The sequence below is a fragment of the Centropristis striata genome, chromosome 5, assembly GCF_030273125.1.
Source record: "Centropristis striata isolate RG_2023a ecotype Rhode Island chromosome 5, C.striata_1.0, whole genome shotgun sequence".
Taxonomy (NCBI): Eukaryota; Metazoa; Chordata; class Actinopteri; order Perciformes; family Serranidae; genus Centropristis; species Centropristis striata.
Window position 1 is genome coordinate 42,293,809 of NC_081521.1, and position 20,707 is coordinate 42,314,515.

General features: G+C 41.6%; 1 protein-coding gene across 1 annotated transcript in view; it reads right to left on the minus strand.

Annotated features, from left to right (window-relative positions):
- Positions 1-300: 300 nt before the first annotated feature.
- Positions 301-20,707, minus strand: part of clcn6 (chloride channel 6) — a 39,963-nt gene continuing 19,556 nt past the window's right edge. Inside the window, exons 8-24 of the mRNA XM_059333495.1 lie at positions 17,609-17,676; positions 16,582-16,640; positions 16,363-16,495; positions 16,036-16,149; positions 15,727-15,893; positions 15,485-15,596; positions 12,627-12,756; positions 11,493-11,646; positions 9,718-9,874; positions 8,286-8,392; positions 7,975-8,161; positions 4,786-4,946; positions 2,332-2,488; positions 1,811-1,918; positions 1,338-1,463; positions 1,058-1,179; positions 301-1,027 (exon numbers count right to left, since the gene is read on the minus strand). Of these exons, the coding sequence (XP_059189478.1) occupies positions 1,099-1,179; positions 1,338-1,463; positions 1,811-1,918; positions 2,332-2,488; positions 4,786-4,946; positions 7,975-8,161; positions 8,286-8,392; positions 9,718-9,874; positions 11,493-11,646; positions 12,627-12,756; positions 15,485-15,596; positions 15,727-15,893; positions 16,036-16,149; positions 16,363-16,495; positions 16,582-16,640; positions 17,609-17,676 (2,021 nt within the window). The 3' untranslated portion in view covers positions 301-1,027; positions 1,058-1,098. The remainder of the gene's footprint in view (positions 1,028-1,057; positions 1,180-1,337; positions 1,464-1,810; positions 1,919-2,331; positions 2,489-4,785; positions 4,947-7,974; positions 8,162-8,285; positions 8,393-9,717; positions 9,875-11,492; positions 11,647-12,626; positions 12,757-15,484; positions 15,597-15,726; positions 15,894-16,035; positions 16,150-16,362; positions 16,496-16,581; positions 16,641-17,608; positions 17,677-20,707) is intronic.

The following is a 20,707-nucleotide window of genomic DNA, read 5'->3' on the forward strand; positions in this document are numbered from 1 at the left end:
TCAGCACAGCTTGATAGTTTTTCCATTTTGTATTAGCAAAGAGAAAAAATAAAAATTAATATTTTTGTACTGACAGACTGGGAAACACAGCAGGTAATTAGTTAGTGAAGCAGGAAATTAGAAGAAAACTGACAATGCACTAAATATGTTGAATTCTAACGGATTACAGATTAAATGTCTAATCTCTGAAGGATCCATTCTGCCTGTCCTTCCTCTCCAGCAACACAAACCAAACCATCCTCCTTCTCTCACCTGTGCCCCGCCCACCTGCTCACCTGCGCCCACATTCCTCAAGCTGTGATAGAAAAATGCCGTAGGTCAACTTAAGACCTGTATAGCTGCACCAAACTCTTTTTGTAGCCGTGTTTCTGTTGCATCTCTGCATGGATGCAGTCAGCTAGCTAGCTAGCTAGCTATGTAGCGCTAGGACCGCCAACAAACCTCTGATGTCATTTATGTCTCCAACCAGCAGAAACACCAGGCCTCCTGGAATCACTAAATCCACTTTGAGAGCACAACTTACAGCAGAAGTTAAAGGAATAAGCTGAACGTTGGGAGAGACTGATCCTATGGGGATCTTTCTCTCATGACTTTAAAAAAGGAAACTAGTTTCCTCACTGTTAAACAACTGATAAAACCTAAATGAGCTGAGGTGTGGGTGTGGAGCACATCAACTGTTTTTGGAAAAGAAAAAAAAGTTTAAGAACCTTATGATAATATTGTAGTCATTAAAATAACTGCTAAGATAACTCATGTTTGAATCAGGTGTCAGTGAATGATCAGCCATCAGCAGTTTGAGGGATATTTGTGACATGTAAAACTTTTTCTCTACAGATCAACATTATAAAGTCAAATATGGTTCTATTACAGTTCATCTAGTTTATGTGTCCAGTCCTGCTGCTCTGAGGTCCTCACAACAGCTCCACCTGCTGGAGAACTGTTCCCTACTGGACCACAGATATGTGCATGCTATTAGGAATGGACAGAGACAGAGTCTTAGGACCAGGACCAGGACCAGGACCAGGACCTGGACCAGGACCGGGACCAGGACCAGGACCAGGACCAGGACCAGGACCAGGACCAGAGTCCACAGTCAGCTTAAATGGTGATGCAGTGCTGTCTCAGTTTGGCCACCAGGAACTCATGAGTTAAATTATGTCTTGTGATTATTCCAACAATCTGAAAGAGACGCAGAAAATAAACAATAAACAGTTTGAATGCTGCATTCAGGACTGAAACATAAAAAAGGATTTTTGGGTTGTTTTCCTTTGTGTGTTGTAATCAAAACATTGACTTAACATAAGTAAACATGAATGATGTTGTAATAAATGACTCACCTCTCCCACAGCGTTGACCACTGGCAGGTGTCGGAGGCCCATGGTCCTGAACAGGTTGAACACCTGGGAGATGTGTGTGTTGGGGGACACGCAGTAGGGACACGGGTTCATGTACGGGGTCACGTCCTGGGGACACACGCAACATTAGCTATTTTAGTATTGATTCAAAATCTGTATTCAAATATCAAGAAATGGTGTTTGATTAGAAACATGTATTTAAAAGAGTGTAGTTTCTATTCCAGTGTGAAGAGTCCTCTACTGGTCTGCTACTGGTCTGAGGGTCTGAAGAGTCCTCCTCTACTGGTCTGAGGGTCTGAAGAGTCCTCCTCTACTGGTCTGAGGGTCTGAAGAGTCCTTCTCTACTGGTCTGAGGGTCTGAAGAGTCCTCCTCTACTGGTCTGAGGGTCTGAAGAGTCCTTCTCTACTGGTCTGAGGGTCTGAAGAGTCCTCCTCTACTGGTCTGAGGGTCGTACCACGATCATGCGGGGGTTGAGCAGCGCCAGGTCCAGCTCGTGGATGTCCGGGTACCGCGGGTAGTCTTCAGTCAGCTCGCCATACGACAGCCGGGGCTGAGTGGCGCTCTGCACGGGAGAAAAACCAGAAATTACTCTTACATATATGGGTGTGTGTGAGTGTGTGTGTGTGTGTGTCTGTGTGTGTGTGTGTGTGTGTGTGTGTGTGTGAGTGAGTGAGTGAGTGAGTGAGTGAGTGAGTGAGTGAGTGAGTGAGTGAGTGAGTGAGTGAGTGAGTGTGTGTGTGTGTGAGTGAGTGAGTGAGTGAGTGAGTGAGTGAGTGAGTGAGTGTGTGTGTGTGTGTGTGTGTGTGTGTGTGTGAGTGAGTGAGTGAGTGAGTGAGTGAGTGAGTGAGTGAGTGAGTGAGTGAGTGAGTGAGTGTGTGTGTGTGTGTGAGTGAGTGAGTGAGTGAGTGAGTGAGTGAGTGAGTGAGTGAGTGTGTGTGTGTGTGTGTGTGTGTGTGTGTGTGTGTGTGTTCTGACCGACTGGTTCTCAGCGTAGCAGACCCCTCTGATCAGCAGGTTGACCAGCTGGGAGCGCAGGATGAGGCCGTGGAAGGTGAGCGGTCTGAAGCGCTCCTCCATGGTCCACTCCTCACTGGGAGACTGGTCCGGGTACAGGTTGGGGTAGGGGGCATGCCTACAATACAACACGTTATATTATTATTATTATTATTATTATTATTATTATTATAGGAGACTGGTCCGGGTACAGGTTGGGGTAGGGGGCATGCCTACAATACAACATGTTGTTATTATTATTATTATTATTATCATCATCATCATCATCATCATCATCATCATCATCATCATTATTATTATTATTATTATTATTATTATTATAGGAGACTGGTCCGGGTACAGGTTGGGGTAGGGGGCATGCCTACAATACAACATGTTATTATTATTATTATTTTATTATTATTATTATTATTATTATTATTATTATTATTATCATTATTATTATTATTATTATTATTATTATTATTATTATTATTATTATAGGAGACTGGTCCGGGTACAGGTTGGGGTAGGGGGCATGCCTGCAATACAACATGTTATTATTATTATTATTATTTTATTATTATTATTATCATCATCATCATCATCATCATCATCATCATCATCATCATCATCATCATCATTATTATTATTATTATTATTATTATTATTATTATAGGAGACTGGTCTGGGTACAGGTTGGGGTAGGGGGCATGCCTGCAATACATTATATTATTATTATTATTATTTTATTATTATTATTATTATTATTATTATTATTATTATCATTATTATCATTATTATTATTATTATTATCATTATTATTATTATTATTATTATTATTATAGGAGACTGGTCCGGGTACAGGTTGGGGTAGGGGGCATGCCTGCAATACGTTATATTATTATTATTATTATTTTATTATTATTATTATTATTATTATTATCATTATTATCATTATTATTATTATTATTATCATTATTATTATTATTATTATTATTATTATAGGAGACTGGTCCGGGTACAGGTTGGGGTAGGGGGCATGCCTGCAATACGTTATATTATTATTATTATTATTTTATTATTATTATTATTATTATTATCATTATTATCATTATTATTATTATTATTATTATTATTATTATTATTATTATTATTATTATTATTATTATAGGAGACTGGTCCGGGTACAGGTTGGGGTAGGGGGCATGCCTGCAATACGTTATATTATTATTATTATTATTTTATTATTATTATTATTATTATTATCATTATTATCATTATTATTATTATTATTATCATTATTATTATTATTATTATTATTATTATTATTATAGGAGACTGGTCCGGGTACAGGTTGGGGTAGGGGGCATGCCTACAATACAACACGTTATATTATTATTATTATTATTATTATTATTATAGGAGGCTGCTTCAACACAGTGAACCTGAAAGCAGCCACAGTTCTGACTCATGTTTGAAAAACTGTGTACAATCGCTTTAATATAATGTTTTATTTTATGGACTACATTAGAGACTTAAACTTCAAGGCCATTTTGTGTCTTTTTGTGGTCATTTTGTGTCATTTTGTGGTCAATTTGATTTTTTAGGGGGTAATTTTGTGTCTTTTCTAACAATCCCAAAGTATCAAGTTGTTACTTTCCAAGGAGTCTCTGGCTTGAAGCTGACTGTTAAACACTCAGGAGGTCAGAATGGACCTTTAAACTGATAGCAAAGCACTTAGATTAAAAGGAACAATAAAATATATAAAAATATATAAATGCACAGAGAGATGTTTTAGTTGTTGTCTGCTTCATTATAATGTTGTTTGTCTGATCTGAGCTGTGAGATTGTGTTCAGTGAGGGGGGGTCGGGGGCAACATGCATGTTGGATTGGGGGTCAGGACTCATAAAGAAGTCCTGGTCTAGAGGAGTTTGCTGCTCTCTGCTGACTTCATTAGAGCTCAGCTTCACTCTGCTGTTGGATGCAGCACGGACAATAACGCCACCATTTAAAAAATAAATGATTAGAGACAAAAGGCGCCACAATTATTGTTATTATGATCATTATGAATCAGTTAATGCAGACATAAAAATGTCCCTAAGCCTTTGCATTGTGATGTGTCTCTACAGTTATTATAATAATAATAGTAATAGGGTTGTACCTCCTCTCTAACATCTGCTGCAGCTGCTGCTACTATTACTACTGCTACTACTAGTACTAGTACTAGTACTACTAGTGTTGTACCTCCTCTCTAACATCTGCTGCAGCAGGTCCTCCCCCTCCTTCTCTCTACAGTGACTATACAGTTATTATAGTAATAATAATAATAGTGTTGTACCTCCTCTCTAACATCTGCTGCAGCAGGTCCTCTCCCTCCTTCTCTCTACAGTGACTATACAGTTATTATAGTAATAATAATAATAGTGTTGTACCTCCTCTCCAACATCTGCTGCAGCAGGTCCTCTCCCTCCTCTGCCGGCTCCACGGCGGCGTTCTGCTCGTCACAGACGTTCCTCAGCTCGCTGGACGGGTACGACTTCATGGACTGGCAGCGGCGCCGCTGCTCCCCCGCTCGGGACACCACGCTGGACTTCTGCAGCAGCAGGGAGGCGGACTTTATTAATCAGTTCGCCTTGTGGCACACTATCACTATTACAGGTCAAATCCTACAAATACCTGGGAACACAAACTATGTTTTAAACATAGAAATAACAGGAAAATCTGCAGATTGTTCCAGAATGATTGTATTTCTGTCTCTGTGTAATAATGCTGTGAGGTAATCTTGCTGGGGAGAACACCGTCTCTAACAGCTGCTCACTCACTAACAACGTCAAAGAGGTTTCCTTCAACATCATTCAGCGTTTTTACCCTGTAGAGTCTGTGTGCTGGTTAGATTCCAGAAGGACATTGATGTGACCTGCACTATTATTAATGTACATCCAGAAACTGTTTACCAGCTGTGGGACTCGAATCCTTCGGCAGGGCACCTTTCGTTTCTTCTTGGACAATATTTATGACCAATTCATGCTCTGCCTGAAAAATGTACTATCTGGATTTACAATGTATGAAAACAGACTTGAATGTTATCAATTCAACCTCATTATGCTGTTAGCCAAGTTTTACATTCATGGAAGGTTCTAAAAGCCAAACCTGCTTTTTGTGCCTTCAAAAATAATTAGAACTTTCCTTTAAAACGCTGTCCAACTCCTCCAACCAGAAAGCTGTAAGACTGTAAATCTGTGCTCCAGATTTAACATATTTACTGAATCAGTGTGAGTATATAACTATAAATGCATATATATATCTCTATACTATTTTTATTTATTTTTTACTGTATTTCTTACATTCCTTATAAATCTTGGCTAAACAAACATAAACCCCTGGCGCTACATATTTTTGTAACTGTTTTAAATGTGTTTTGTGTTGTGATCTGAGATTAAACTGAAACTGTGCAGTAACAACAGCAGCTCGTCCTGCTGAAGGAAACTGACCTCAGCTGAATAGAGCGGAGGAATCTCCGTTTGAATAGAGCTACTAGACTTAATGCAGGATCCCAGTCAGTGTCCTGGTCTTACCTTTATTTTTAGCTGCTAACTGTTCAATGATTGTTCACTGGCCTGAAAACAGTCTAACTGCAGTAACACGCAAAAGGTAAAACTGAGAAAAACGGCTTTAAAGTTTTTTTAACGTGTATTAACTGGCCAGCTAAATGGGTTATATGTAGATTAGTGATATGACTCTTATTTCTACGTGTATTGATGATGTAATTTTTACACTTAAAAATCATGATGATGATTCATTTGACCTTTGACCCCAACAACGTAGTTACTGCACTCTGGTTTTGCTGTAAAAGGATCGAATAGTAATGAAAACAGAGTGGAGTAACAACAGTGTTGTCGTCTTCTTTCAGCTTTTATATTTTGTTTTAAGTGAATAAACATTTTCAAATTGAATTTGTTATCAGTGTGTTTAAAAGTGTTTAATAACTCTATTCAAAGTTTTGTGTATTTTAGACTTAATATTATAAAACAACATGTTATATTTTAGTCTTAATATAATTTTATCTCACTTTCTTACTTAATCACTATCTTGATAATAATTTCCCTTTCAAATAAACTTAATTTTTATGTTTAAATTAGTATATATATATATATATATATATATATATATGCAAAGCAGACGGTGGTAAGTGCAATTACTGCTTTGGTTTTGAGTTGGATTTTGTGGTTTTATATCTATTTGTCTGAAATAAAGCAAAATTAAAATCTTAAACTTTGCCACAAGATAAAACAGACATCAAGGAGTTCATTTTTAGTTATAACTCAATTTTGACCAGTGCAGTGATCAGTGCTGCTAACAGAATAACTGTGTCTCCCTCTAGAGGACACTGGATGCTACAGCAACTAGGAGGCTAGCTGGTTAGCATGAAATGAAGCCAGGCCTGTTGGAGAGACGGGCTCTGTTAACACACACAGCTACAGCTCTGTGTGTGTTCACAGAGAAGTACTTCCATCCAGTGGAACACTCTACATATGAACCATGACTCTACATATGAACCATGACCCTACATATCAACCATGACTCTACATATGAACCATGACTCTACATATGGACCATGACTCTACATATGGACCATGACTCTACATATGGACCATGACTCTACATATGAACCATGACTCTACATATGAACCATGACTCTACATATGGACCATGACTCTACATATGAACCATGACTCTACATATGGACCATGACTCTACATATGAACCATGACTCTACATATCAACCATGACTCTACATATGAACCATGACTCTACATATGAACCATGACTCTACATATGGACCATGACTCTACATATGAACCATGACTCTACATATGGACCATGACTCTACATATGAACCATGACTCTACATATGGACCATGACTCTACATATGAACCATGACTCTACATATGAACCGTGACTCTACATGTGGACCATGACTCTACATATGGACCATGACTCTACATATGGACCATGACTCTACATATGGACCATGACTCTACATATGAACCATGACTCTACATATGGACCATGACTCTACATATGGACCATGACTCTACATATGAACCATGACTCTACATATGGACCATGACTCTACATATGAACCATGACTCTACATATGGACCATGACTCTACATATGAACCATGACTCTACATATGGACCATGACTCTACATATGGACCATGACTCTACATGTGGACCATGACTCTACATATGGACCATGACTCTACATATGAACCATGACTCTACATATGAACCATGACTCTACATATGAACCATGACTCTACATATGGACCATGACTGTAGCGCTGTGTGCAGTAAAACTGTAGTTTTCACACGCAGGAAAAGGTGAAAAGAGTAATTGGAAGAGCAGAAGATACAGATAAAATACAACATTTAAATAAAACAAGTAATCAGAGCTGTTGGAGTTGGGAGGGTGGCAGCATCACTGGAGAGGCTGAAGGTTATTTAGGTTATTTAGGTTATTCATGTTTCTGGTGAACGTCCTTGTTGGGACACTCAGCCCCTCTGGATGTGCAGCAGGTTAACAGCTAAAAGTGTTCAATGTTACAGCACAGACCTTGAAGCGGATGTTGTTGCTGACCAGGATGTTGCCCTTCATGAAGTCCCGTTCGTTCTGCCGGTTCTCGGTGACCACGGGGAAGGCGTGGTAGACGGTGGTGCGCAGGATGCTGACCAGGGACTGGACCCGGGTGTGAGGGTACACATAGGTCAGGTTGGGCTCCATGATGTCACTGGCTGTCAGCCTGGGAACAAAGCACACTGTTAGCTTTATGCTAAACTTTGTTTTGATTCTTTCCATGAAGAATAGAAGACAGAGAGAAGGAGGCCTTTAGCCCTGTGAGTCCTTTTATGAACTACAGATCTTACTTGTCCATTTCAACCTCAGTCTCCCACTCCAGCAGGGGCACTCCTCTCAGCTCGATGTGGATGTCATAGATTCCCTTGTTGAAGAAATCTCCAGTCCACTTGGCAACCTGATAATAAACAAAAAAACATTTACAGCACGAAATACACGATTCTCTACACCTGTTCAACAGCTTGTTAACGCAAATATCTAATCAGCCAATCACATGGCGGCAACTCAGTGCTTTTAGATATGTAGACATGGTGAAGAACAGAAAGGGGATTTGTGCCAAAATGCCTCGTTGGTGCCAGAGGTCAGAGGTCAGAGGTCAGAGGAGAACGGCCAGACTGGTTCAACAGTAACTCCAATAACCAGAAGACCATCTCTGAACACACAACGTGTCCAACCATGAAGCAGATGGGCTCAGTGTTTCCCTACATTCATTCATTCACGTCACATGATCATTAATATCAATGTGCTAGTAATGATTTCTACTCACACTGTGTGAGCTCAACAACACACAACGTTATTTTCTACTTGTTTTGAGTCGTCAACAAGCGCATCAAATCCTGTCGGACCCTCTGAGGACATCAACGTAAAAGGAAACGTTCAAGCTTATACACAGTCTATATAGCGAGTAGCGTAACATAACGTAGCGTAACGCAACGCAACGTAACGTAGCGTAGCGTAGCGTAGCGTAACAGCGTAGCTCCTTAGGGCAGTGAGCGGCAGTGTTGCCAACTTAGCGACTTTGTTGCTAGATTTAGCGACTCTTCAGACCCCCTAGCGACTATTTTTCAACAAAGCGACTAGTGACAAATCTAGCGACTTTTTCTGGTGTTACTGGAGACTTTTGGAGACTCGTTCTTACTCCTCTTAAGGAGCCGCGGGGGCTCCTTAAGAGGAGTAAGAATGAGTCGAAAGCGGCCCAGTCCTCCAGCAGCAGTCTCTCCCAGCTGCAGTCACAGAGCCGGAGGGGATGTTAACCCTTTAGCCGGTCCGAGGCCGGATGAAGGAGGAGGGTTGGAGTTGTGACAGGAGACGGTGAACTTGCAGTTCTAAACATGTTTAGGGTGTTTTTACTCACTTTTTATCTTCCCCACAACATTATTCCTCTCTCCTACAGCGTCCATTACAAGAACATGCACATGGTCAATTATGCAAATTAGGCGATGATGTCATTTAGTGACTTCTTGACACTTTTTGGAGCAAATAGCTACTTTCCTTACTGAGGAGTTGACAACACTGCTCATGGCCACAGACACAGCAGGACTGCTGCTGAGAAACATTCTGGGAAACACTGAGGCTACAGCAGCATAAGACCACACCGCCACTTTATTAGGTACACCTCGTTAGCTAAGTGACTGTACATAACTGCATCATAATCACTGTTGAACTATCCAGGCTTGAACCATATCCATTAAATCAGCACCATAGTGATTTAAAACACTGTACCATTAGAGTGATCATGATGGGGAGCCCGTATGTGATTTCATTGGTGGATTCAATGAGGATGACAGTCAGACTGATGGTCATCCTGACCACGCCTCCCAGGAACCCGGCCGCTCCAATCAGAGCGAAGGTCCCACAGTAGATGTCCATCCCCAGTTTCCTAACAATGGACAGACACAGTGAGAACCAGTTTCATCCAGTCAGTGTGTGTGAGAGCAGGGTGGGGTCAGGGGGCTACAGGGACCTCACCCACTCAGGACCTCACCCACTCAGGACCTCACCCACTCAGGACCTCACCCACTCAGGACCTCACCCACTCAGGACCTCACCCACTCAGGACCTCACCCACTCATGACCTCACCCACTCAGGACCTCACCCACTCATGACCTCACCCACTCATGACCTCACCCACTCAGGACCTCACCCACTCAGGGCCTCACCCACTCAGGACCTCACCCACTCAGGACCTCACCCACTCAGGACCTCACCCACTCAGGACCTCACCCACTCATGATGAGGTCATGAGTGGGTGAGGTCCCTGTAGCTCCCTGACCTCGCTACATCAATGCACATAACAACACTGCCACCTACTGTTGAGGAATGTGAATCACAAGCTGTTTGTTTGTGGATTTTCTCGACAAGAATGTCTAAAAAACACACTTGACGAGCAGAATTTTTAGTTTTACAAATGCCTTTTTTTTTTTTTTTTACAAATACACATTTACTTGTAAGAACCAACACACAAGTTACAAATCCTAAATTGGTGTTTGTGGGAGGAATATTTGTATGCAACAACACTTTCACCATGTGAAAAACTGAAAATACTGTTTGTGAAGTGTAACTCTGAATCATCAATCACACACAGCAGATCCATGGCTTTTTTGTTTTGACAAATGGAAAATTGTGTATTTACAAATACACAATATATTTACAAATACACACTTATTTGTAAAAAAAAAAAAAATACAAGTTACAAATTAGAAATTTGTATTTGTGGACAGCAAAACACGTGCAGATGAAGGCCTGTCTGCAGATCCTCTGTGTGTTCACAGTATTAATGAGACTAACTGATCCTGCCTGTGACAGCAGCAGACGTCCAGTCAGCAGATTCCTCCATGTGGCTCTGCAGACTAGCAGGGAGGCCCATTACAGCATGTTGAGGTTTTTATTCTTTCTCTTATTTTACAAATGTGGCCCTTAACTTTCTCCTTGAAGTAGCAGTGAAACATTTGGGGAAATGTGCTTATTTTCTTTCTTGGTTGCTAGCCAACTGCAGGTGCATCTCAATAAATTGGAATATCATAGAAAAGTTTATTTATGTCAGTAATTAAATTCAAAAAGTGTAAATAACACATTATATAGATCCATTACACACAGCATTAAACATTTCCTGCCTTAATTTATTTAATTTATTCTAATTATAATGATTATGGCTTACATTTAATGAAGACCTAAAATCCAGTGTCTCAAAAAATTAGAATATTAAAACAGACCAATTTTAAAAAGTATGTTTAATATTTAAATGTTGGTCTCTGAATAGTATGAACATCTATATGACTCAATACTTGGTTGGAGCTGTTTGACTTGAACTACTGAAATGGACTTTACATCATATTCTAATGATTGAGATTCTCCTGTAGGAGGTTAAAAAAACAGACAAACTTTGACTCATTGTGATATTTGTGATATTTCAGAGGCGTTGGAAGCAGGGCAGTGACCTCGGTCACTAGAACATCAGGAGAACATCAGGAGAACATCAGGAGAACGTCGTTCTTACACTTTGAGGATGTTGGCGACCAGACGTCCAAACGCCGCGCCGCAGAGCAGCGAGGGGACGAAGAGCCCGCTGGGCACCGACACGCCGTACGTCCAGCACGCCAACAGGAAGTAGAGCAGGAAGAACACGGACAGAGTCACCGGGCTGAAGGTTCCTGCAGGAAGAACACGGACAGAGTCACAGGGCTGAAGGTTCCTGCAGGAGGAACAGGAGGGACAGATGATCCAGCATCAATAATACTAACCAGGGGTTCCCAAAGGGTGGTGCGTGGACCCCCAGGGGTGCACGGGCTGCCACTAGGGGGTCCGTGAGATGAAAAATGTAACGGCGGTCTGATAATTACGCAATTACATTTTTCCCCCACACAATAAAGAAGTGTAAATAAACATTTCATTTGTAAAATGTAAAATCAAAAACTGTAATATTAATTAATAAATAACTGCAGGCTATTCAAAATGCACTTCATCTTAAAATGAAGCGTAGAAGAAGTTCTCTTCTTCATGTTTCCAGCCTGTTATGATGACGGGTTGTTTAGCTCCACGCTCATTTAAACTTGCTGCAATTTTTGTTCAATGCGACTCAAAATACTATAACATTTTCCTCAAATGATCTGCTTTCTGCCTCTGATCCTGAGCCTTCATCATCCTCTTTGATATTAAAAGTGGAAGCTTGAACATAACTTTGTTGCATTATATTGAAACTGTGTTTCAGATTAATTCAAATGCGAGAGGTCATTATTGTGATGGTGATTATTTTATTATATGTGTGTTCTGGTCATTTGAGCATGATTAAACATGCCGCCTTTAATATGGCGATAAAAAAGCTTGTTGCATTTTGTCTTTTTGTGAAGGTGTGGAGGACACAGAAGCTCAGGAACCTCTGATATAAACCATCCACGGTCTCTTCAGGTTCCTGCTGCCTCTTCAGATGACAGGTAACACCACGACAAGATCAGTCATGTTGCATATGAAATTATATTATTTAATGTTTAATATACAGTCAGAGACCATTGTTTTATTCAATTTCGTGTTCATTTTAATACCTTGTACCTTGTGTGTGTGTCTGTGTGTGTGTGTGTGTGTGAGTGTGTGTGTGTGTGTGTGTGTGTGTGTGTGTGTGTGTGTGTGGTCCTACCGTCCTGGTGGAACAGCTGGTGGATGGCGGCCTCCTGAGGGTTGAAGAACAGCGTGGCCATGTCGTTGTAGGTCTTGTTGGTGCAGAAGAACTGACGGATGGTTGAGTTGATGTCCTCGCTGTCAGACAGCTGGAAAACAGAAAGAATACATGGAGCTGAGAGTAGAGAGTCTGGTCAGAATACATGGAGCTGAGAGTAGAGAGTCCCGTCAGAATACATGGAGCTGAGAGTAGAGAGTCCCGTCAGAATACATGGAGCTGAGAGTAGAGAGTCTGGTCAGAATACATGGAGCTGAGAGTAGAGAGGCCGGTCAGAATACATGGAGCTGAGAGTAGAGAGTCCCGTCAGAATACATGGAGCTGAGAGTAGAGAGTCTGGTCAGAATACATGGAGCTGAGAGTAGAGAGTCCCGTCAGAATACACGGAGCTGAGAGTAGAGAGTCCCGTCAGAATACACGGAGCTGAGAGTAGAGAGTCCCGTCAGAATACACGCAGCTGAGAGTAGAGAGTCTGGTCAGAATACATGGAGCTGAGAGTAGAGAGTCCCGTCAGAATACATGGAGCTGAGAGTAGAGAGTCCCGTCAGAATACATGGAGCTGACAGTAGAGAGTCCCGTCAGAATACATGGAGCTGAGAGTAGAGAGTCTGGTCAGAATACATGGAGCTGAGAGTAGAGAGTCCAGTCAGAATACATGGAGCTGAGAGTAGAGAGTCCGGTCAGAATACATGGAGCTGAGAGTAGAGAGTCCGGTCAGAATACATGGAGCTGAGAGTAGAGAGTCTGGTCAGAATACATGGAGCTGAGAGTAGAGAGTCTGGTCAGAATACATGGAGCTGAGAGTAGAGAGTCTGGTCAGAATACATGGTGCTGAGAGTAGAGAGTCCCGTCAGAATACATGGAGCTGAGAGTAGAGAGTCCCGTCAGAATACATGGAGCTGAGAGTAGAGAGTCCCGTCAGAATACATGGAGCTGAGAGTAGAGAGTCCGGTCAGAATACATGGAGCTGAGAGTAGAGAGTCTGGTCAGAATACATGGAGCTGAGAGTAGAGAGTCCCGTCAGAATACACGGAGCTGAGAGTAGAGAGTCTGGTCAGAATACATGGAGCTGAGAGTAGAGAGTCCCGTCAGAATACATGAAGCTGAGAGTAGAGAGTCTGGTCAGAATACATGGAGCTGAGAGTAGAGAGTCCGGTCAGAATACATGGAGCTGAGAGTAGAGAGTCTGGTCAGAATACATGGAGCTGAGAGTAGAGAGTCCAGTCAGAATACATGGAGCTGAGAGTAGAGAGTCTGGTCAGAATACATGGAGCTGAGAGTAGAGAGTCCCGTCAGAATACACGGAGCTGAGAGTAGAGAGTCTGGTCAGAATACATGGAGCTGAGAGTAGAGAGTCCCGTCAGAATACATGGAGCTGAGAGTAGAGAGTCCCGTCAGAATACATGAAGCTGAGAGTAGAGAGTCTGGTCAGAATACATGGAGCTGAGAGTAGAGAGTCCAGTCAGAATACATGGAGCTGAGAGTAGAGAGTCTGGTCAGAATACATGGAGCTGAGAGTAGAGAGTCTGGTCAGAATACATGGAGCTGAGAGTAGAGAGTCCGGTCAGAATACATGGAGCTGAGAGTAGAGAGTCCCGTCAGAATACATGGAGCTGAGAGTAGAGAGTCTGGTCAGAATACATGAAGCTGAGAGTAGAGAGTCTGGTCAGAATACATGGAGCTGAGAGTAGAGAGTCTGGTCAGAATACATGGAGCTGAGAGTAGAGAGGCCGGTCAGAATACATGGAGCTGAGAGTAGAGAGTCCCGTCAGAATACATGGAGCTGAGAGTAGAGAGTCCGGTCAGAAGACTAGTTATTACCACAGGGAATACCACTTTAAACTAGTTGTCATTAATGGAGACGTGTGGGAAAGTATATAACAATAAGCCTCATGATATTATTAAACAAAAAGATGCAGCCTGGACCAAGATAAGCAGCAGAAAATGCATCGATGGATTAATCAACTGAAAAACAATTCATTCATTTCAGTATTTGTTTAAATCATCTATTGTGAGACAATGAGCTTCAAGTCTAACTGCAGCAACTATCAAAGGCTTTAACTGAGAAAAACTGCTTTAAAGTTCTTTAATGTGTTTTAACTGGCCAGCCAAATGGGTTATAGGTAGATAAGTGATATGACACTTAGTTATACATGTGTTGATGATGTCATATTTACGCTAAAAAATCATGATGATTTATTTGACCTTTGACCCCAAAAATGTAGTTACTGCATCACTGTAAAAGGTTCTAATAGTGATGATAAACAGAGTGCAGTAACTACAACATTGTCGTCTTCTTTCAGCTTTAACATTTTGTTTTCAGTGAATAAACATTTTCAAATTTACTTTGTTAGAAGTGTATTTAAAAGTGTTTAACAACTCTATTCAAAGATGTGCGTATTTTAGACTTATTATTATAAAGTAATGTTATATTTTAGTCTTAATATCATTTTATCTCACTTTTTTACTTGATCACTATCGAGATAATAATTTCCCTTTCAAATAAACTTATAATTTATATCATTTTAAGTTTAAATTTGTATATATATCCAAAGCAGACGTGTTGCAGTAAGTGTTGCTTTGGTTTTGAGTTGCATTTTGTAGTTTCTGCAATTGTTATATAATTATTTCTCTGAAATAAACCAAAACTAAAATCTAAAACTTTGTCACAAGATAAAACAGACATCATGCAGTTAGGCCTTGTAGGGCAGAACTGCAGCTGGCAGCAGAGACAGGTCGATGCTGACTGAGACTGTTTACACTTGGTTTAAAATGCTTTTCACAACAAAGGAATAAATATTGTAGACTCTGATAGTTACTGAGGTGTTGTGGGCTGTGGGAGAGGACAGGTCACGGCATTCACCCAACAGGATGGAAGCTGCAAAGATCACCACCGTGGTCACCAAGGCAACCAGCAGACTCTCCAGAACTCTGGAACACATGCAGAACTTCTGTAACGACATGCTTGGAAGGAAATCAAATATTTAGTTTAAAAAGCCCAACGACTGCAGACAGTCAGTGGCTGTTGCTGTGTACAGATGGACGGTTCCCTGTGGATCACCTGATGAACTTGGCTTTGGGGTGGATGTGTTTGATGCGATACTTGGACAAGCTCTTGTTCATGCAGTTGAAGAGCGCCCCCAACAGGCCTCCCACCACCCCCATTAACACAAAGAAGGCCAGATCCACTGCTGTCCACAGGTGGCAGTTCTTATCTCCATCTGGACACTGATAATGAAGAGAGTTTAACAGGGTTAAACCAGGCGGCAACCTCCGGGTCTGAGCAGGAGGAGTACATGCACACAAAAAATACATTTAAACACATATTTTGTACCAAAGGAAGCAACAACTCCAAGGACAGACTTCTTACCTTGAACTCTCCAAAGTTGAGCAGACCTGGCAGCTGGAAGGAGCCCCACTTGCTGAAGTTGATCCCAGAGCGGAAGAAGTTGAGGGTGAAAGTGGCCGACATTGAACAGAAGAGCTGAGGAAGGGAAATAGTTCATTTAACCCTAATATATATATATATATATATATATATATATATATATATATATATAATGAATGACTGGGGCAGTAGTCTGACAGTGATTTCCACTGATGATTTCTTAGTTCTTGATATTGACCTTCAGCTGCTGCATACAGTATTTATTGAATAACACTTGTGTGACACTTAAATTGATAAAAGGTGGTGTACCACTTTCCAGGTGAGGGCCTGGTTCCAGAAGGAGGAGCCCTCCTCCAGGCTGAAGAGCATGCCTCCTATAGGAGCTCCGAAGGCAGCAGCGACTCCAGCAGCAGCGCCCGCTGACACAAAGTCTCGTTTGTCCCTGAGAAACAGTGAAGACCACATGATGAGCAATGCCTGACAATATTTATGGCACGTTTCAGATTCCAGTGTGTATCGCAGCCATACCTGTCACTGCGGAAGTAGGGGAAATCAAATTTGATTCTCTTGAAAGTGATGCTCTGAAACTGATAGAGGGAGAAAACAGTCGATGAGCTTTAAGTCAAATGCATCACTGGTGAACAGTCAACAGCCAACCAGTGGCCATTAGGATCAGGATTAGGATCTCCTGCTGCTAGCATGGACTAGAGGCATGATAACAGCAGCTAAACCTCCTTTAACACACACTTGAAGAATTGTGAACCTGCTTTAAAGGGACAGTGGGGATCAGAAAATAAGCTTTTGCTTTGCATCCATGAGACTACTGGTCAGTATTTCATACAACTTAATGTTCAAAATCCTAAACTATCACTTTAAGAGATGCCAAAGTCACACATTTTTAAAACAAGTGCATAGAAGCATTAAGTAGGATGACTCAGTGCTTTTTAATTTTATTTAGAACCTTATTATTTAGAAATAATATACTGTAGTGTTTTGGTCCTTTTCAGTGGGATCTTACATGCTTAAATACAGGTTTTATATACAGGGTGTCCATAAAGTCTCTTTACAATTAAAAAAAATATATTACAAAGGCTTTAAATGAGATATTTCAATCAGATTTGTGTAAATATTCAGTGGTTATCAAAGTTTTTAATCACATTGCATGTGTGTATTTCAGGTTCCCTGTTGATGAGATAGGAAGTGGTAAATATAAACATGGCGACTCCTCAAGAGAAGACACGACGTGTATCATGGTTTACTGGAACAACATCAGATACGCAGACTCAGCGAAACTACAGAACCAAGTATGAAGAGAGCCTGTCTCCATGCATGGAGAATGGTAGAGGAGGATTAAATGAGGCAAAACAAACTCAATATCTACTCCTCATTTTGTAATCATTTCCATATATTTGTCTATTCATTTGCTTTTGTAATAATGTTTTAGTTGTAAAGAGACTTTATGGACACCCTGTATATCATTTAATTTAATTTATATATGACACAAGTATAAAATAAGTATTTTAATGCCTGATGCCCCAGGTGTGTGGTGGTGTACCTGAGGAAGGCCGGCTCCCACGATGGCTCCACTGTGGATCATCGGACCTTCTTTCCCCACAAACAGACCTGAGAGGACACACACACAGTAACACACACTGTAACACACACACACTGTAACACACACACTGTAACACACACTGAGTCACACACACTGTAACACACACTGTAACACACACACTGTAACACACACTGAGTCACACACACTGTAACACACACTGAGTCACACACACTGTAACACACACTGTAACACACACAGTAACACACACTGAGTCACACACACTGTAACACACACTGTAACACACACTGTAACACACACACTGTAACACACACTGTAACAAACACACTGTAACACACACTGAGTCACACACACTGTAACACACACTGTAACACACACACACACACACACACACTGTAACACACACACTGTAACACACACTGTAACACACACACACACACACTGTAACACACACTGAGTCACACACACTGAGTCACACACACACTGTAACACACACACTGTAACACACACTGTAACACACACACGCACACACACACACACACACACTGTAACACACACTGTAACACACACACACACACACACACACTGTAACACACACTGTAACACACACACTGTAACACACACACACACACACACACACACACACACACACACACACACACTGTAACACACACTGAGTCACACACACTGAGTCACACGCACTGTAACAAACACACTGTAACAAACACTGAGTCACACACACTGTAACACACACACACACACACACACACACACACACTGTAACACACACTGTAACACACACACTGTAACACACACTGTAACACATACACTGAGTCACACACTGTAACACACACACACACACACACACTGTAACACACACTGTAACACATACACTGAGTCACACACTGTAACACACACACACACACACACACACACACTGTAACACACACTGAGTCACACACACTGTAACACACACACACACACACACACTGTAACACACACACTGAGTCACACACACTGTAACACACACACTGTAACACACACACACACTGTAACACACACACTGAGTCACACACACTGTAACACACACTGTAACACACACACTGTAACACACACACTGTAACACACACACACACACACACACACACACACACACACTGTAACACACACTGAGTCACACACACTGTAACACACACTGTAACACACACACTGTAACACACACTGTAACACACACACTGTAACACACACTGTAACAAACACTGAGTCACACACACTGTAACACACACACACACACACACACACACAATGTAACACACACTGTAACACACACTGTAACACACACACTGAGTCACACACTGTAACACACACACACACACACACACACACACACACACACACACTGTAACACACACACACACTGAAACACACACACTGAGTCACACACACTGTAACACACACTGTAACACGCACTGAGTCACACACACTGTAACACACACTGTAACACACACACACTGTAACACACACACACACACACACACACACACACACACACACACACACACACACACTGTAACACACACTGAGTCACACACACTGAGTCACACACACTGTAACACACACACTGTAACAAATACACTGTAACACACACTGTAACACACACACTGTAACACACACTGTAACACACACACACACTGTAACACACACTGTAACAAACACTGAGTCACACACACTGTAACACACACACACACACACACACACACACACACACACACACACACACACACACACAATGTAACACACACTGTAACACACACTGTAACACACACACTGAGTCACACACTGTAACACACACACACACACACACACACACACACACTGTAACACACACACACTGAAACACACACACTGAGTCACACACACTGTAACACACACTGTAACACACACTGTAACACGCACTGAGTCACACACACTGTAACACACACTGTAACACACACACTGTAACACACACTGTAACACACACACACACACACACACACACACACACACTGTAACACACACTGAGTCACACACACACTGAGTCACACACACTGTAACACACACTGTAACACACACACTGTAACACACACACACACTGAGTCACACACACTGTAACACACACACTGTAACACACACTGTAACACACACTGTAACAAACACTGAGTTACACACACTGTAACACACACACACACACACACACACACACACACACACACACACACACACACACACACTGTAACACACACACTGTAACACACACTGAGTCACACACACTGTAACACACACTGTAACACACACACTGAGTCACACACTCTGAGTCACACACTGTAACACACACACACACACACACACACACACACACACACACACACACTGTAACACACACTGTAACACGCACTGAGTCACGCACACTGTAACACGCACACTGTAACACACACTGAGTCACACACACTGTAACACACACACTGTAACACACACACTGTAACACACACTGTAACACACACTGTAACACACACACTGAGTCACACACACACACACACACACACACACACACACTGTAACACACACTGACTCACACACACTGAGTCACACGCACTGTAACAAACACACTGTAACACACACTGTAACACACACTGTAACACACACTGTAACACACACACTGTAACACACACTGTAACAAACACTGAGTCACACACACTGTAACACACACACACACACACACACACACACTGTAACACACACTGTAACACACACACTGTAACACACACTGTAACACATACACTGAGTCACACACTGTAACACACACACACACACACACACACACACTGTAACACACACTGAGTCACACACACTGTAACACACACACACACACACTGTAACACACACACTGAGTCACACACACTGTAACACACACACTGTAACACACACACTGTAACACACACACACACTGTAACACACACACTGAGTCACACACACTGTAACACACACTGTAACACACAAACTGTAACACACACACACACACACACACACACACACACACACACT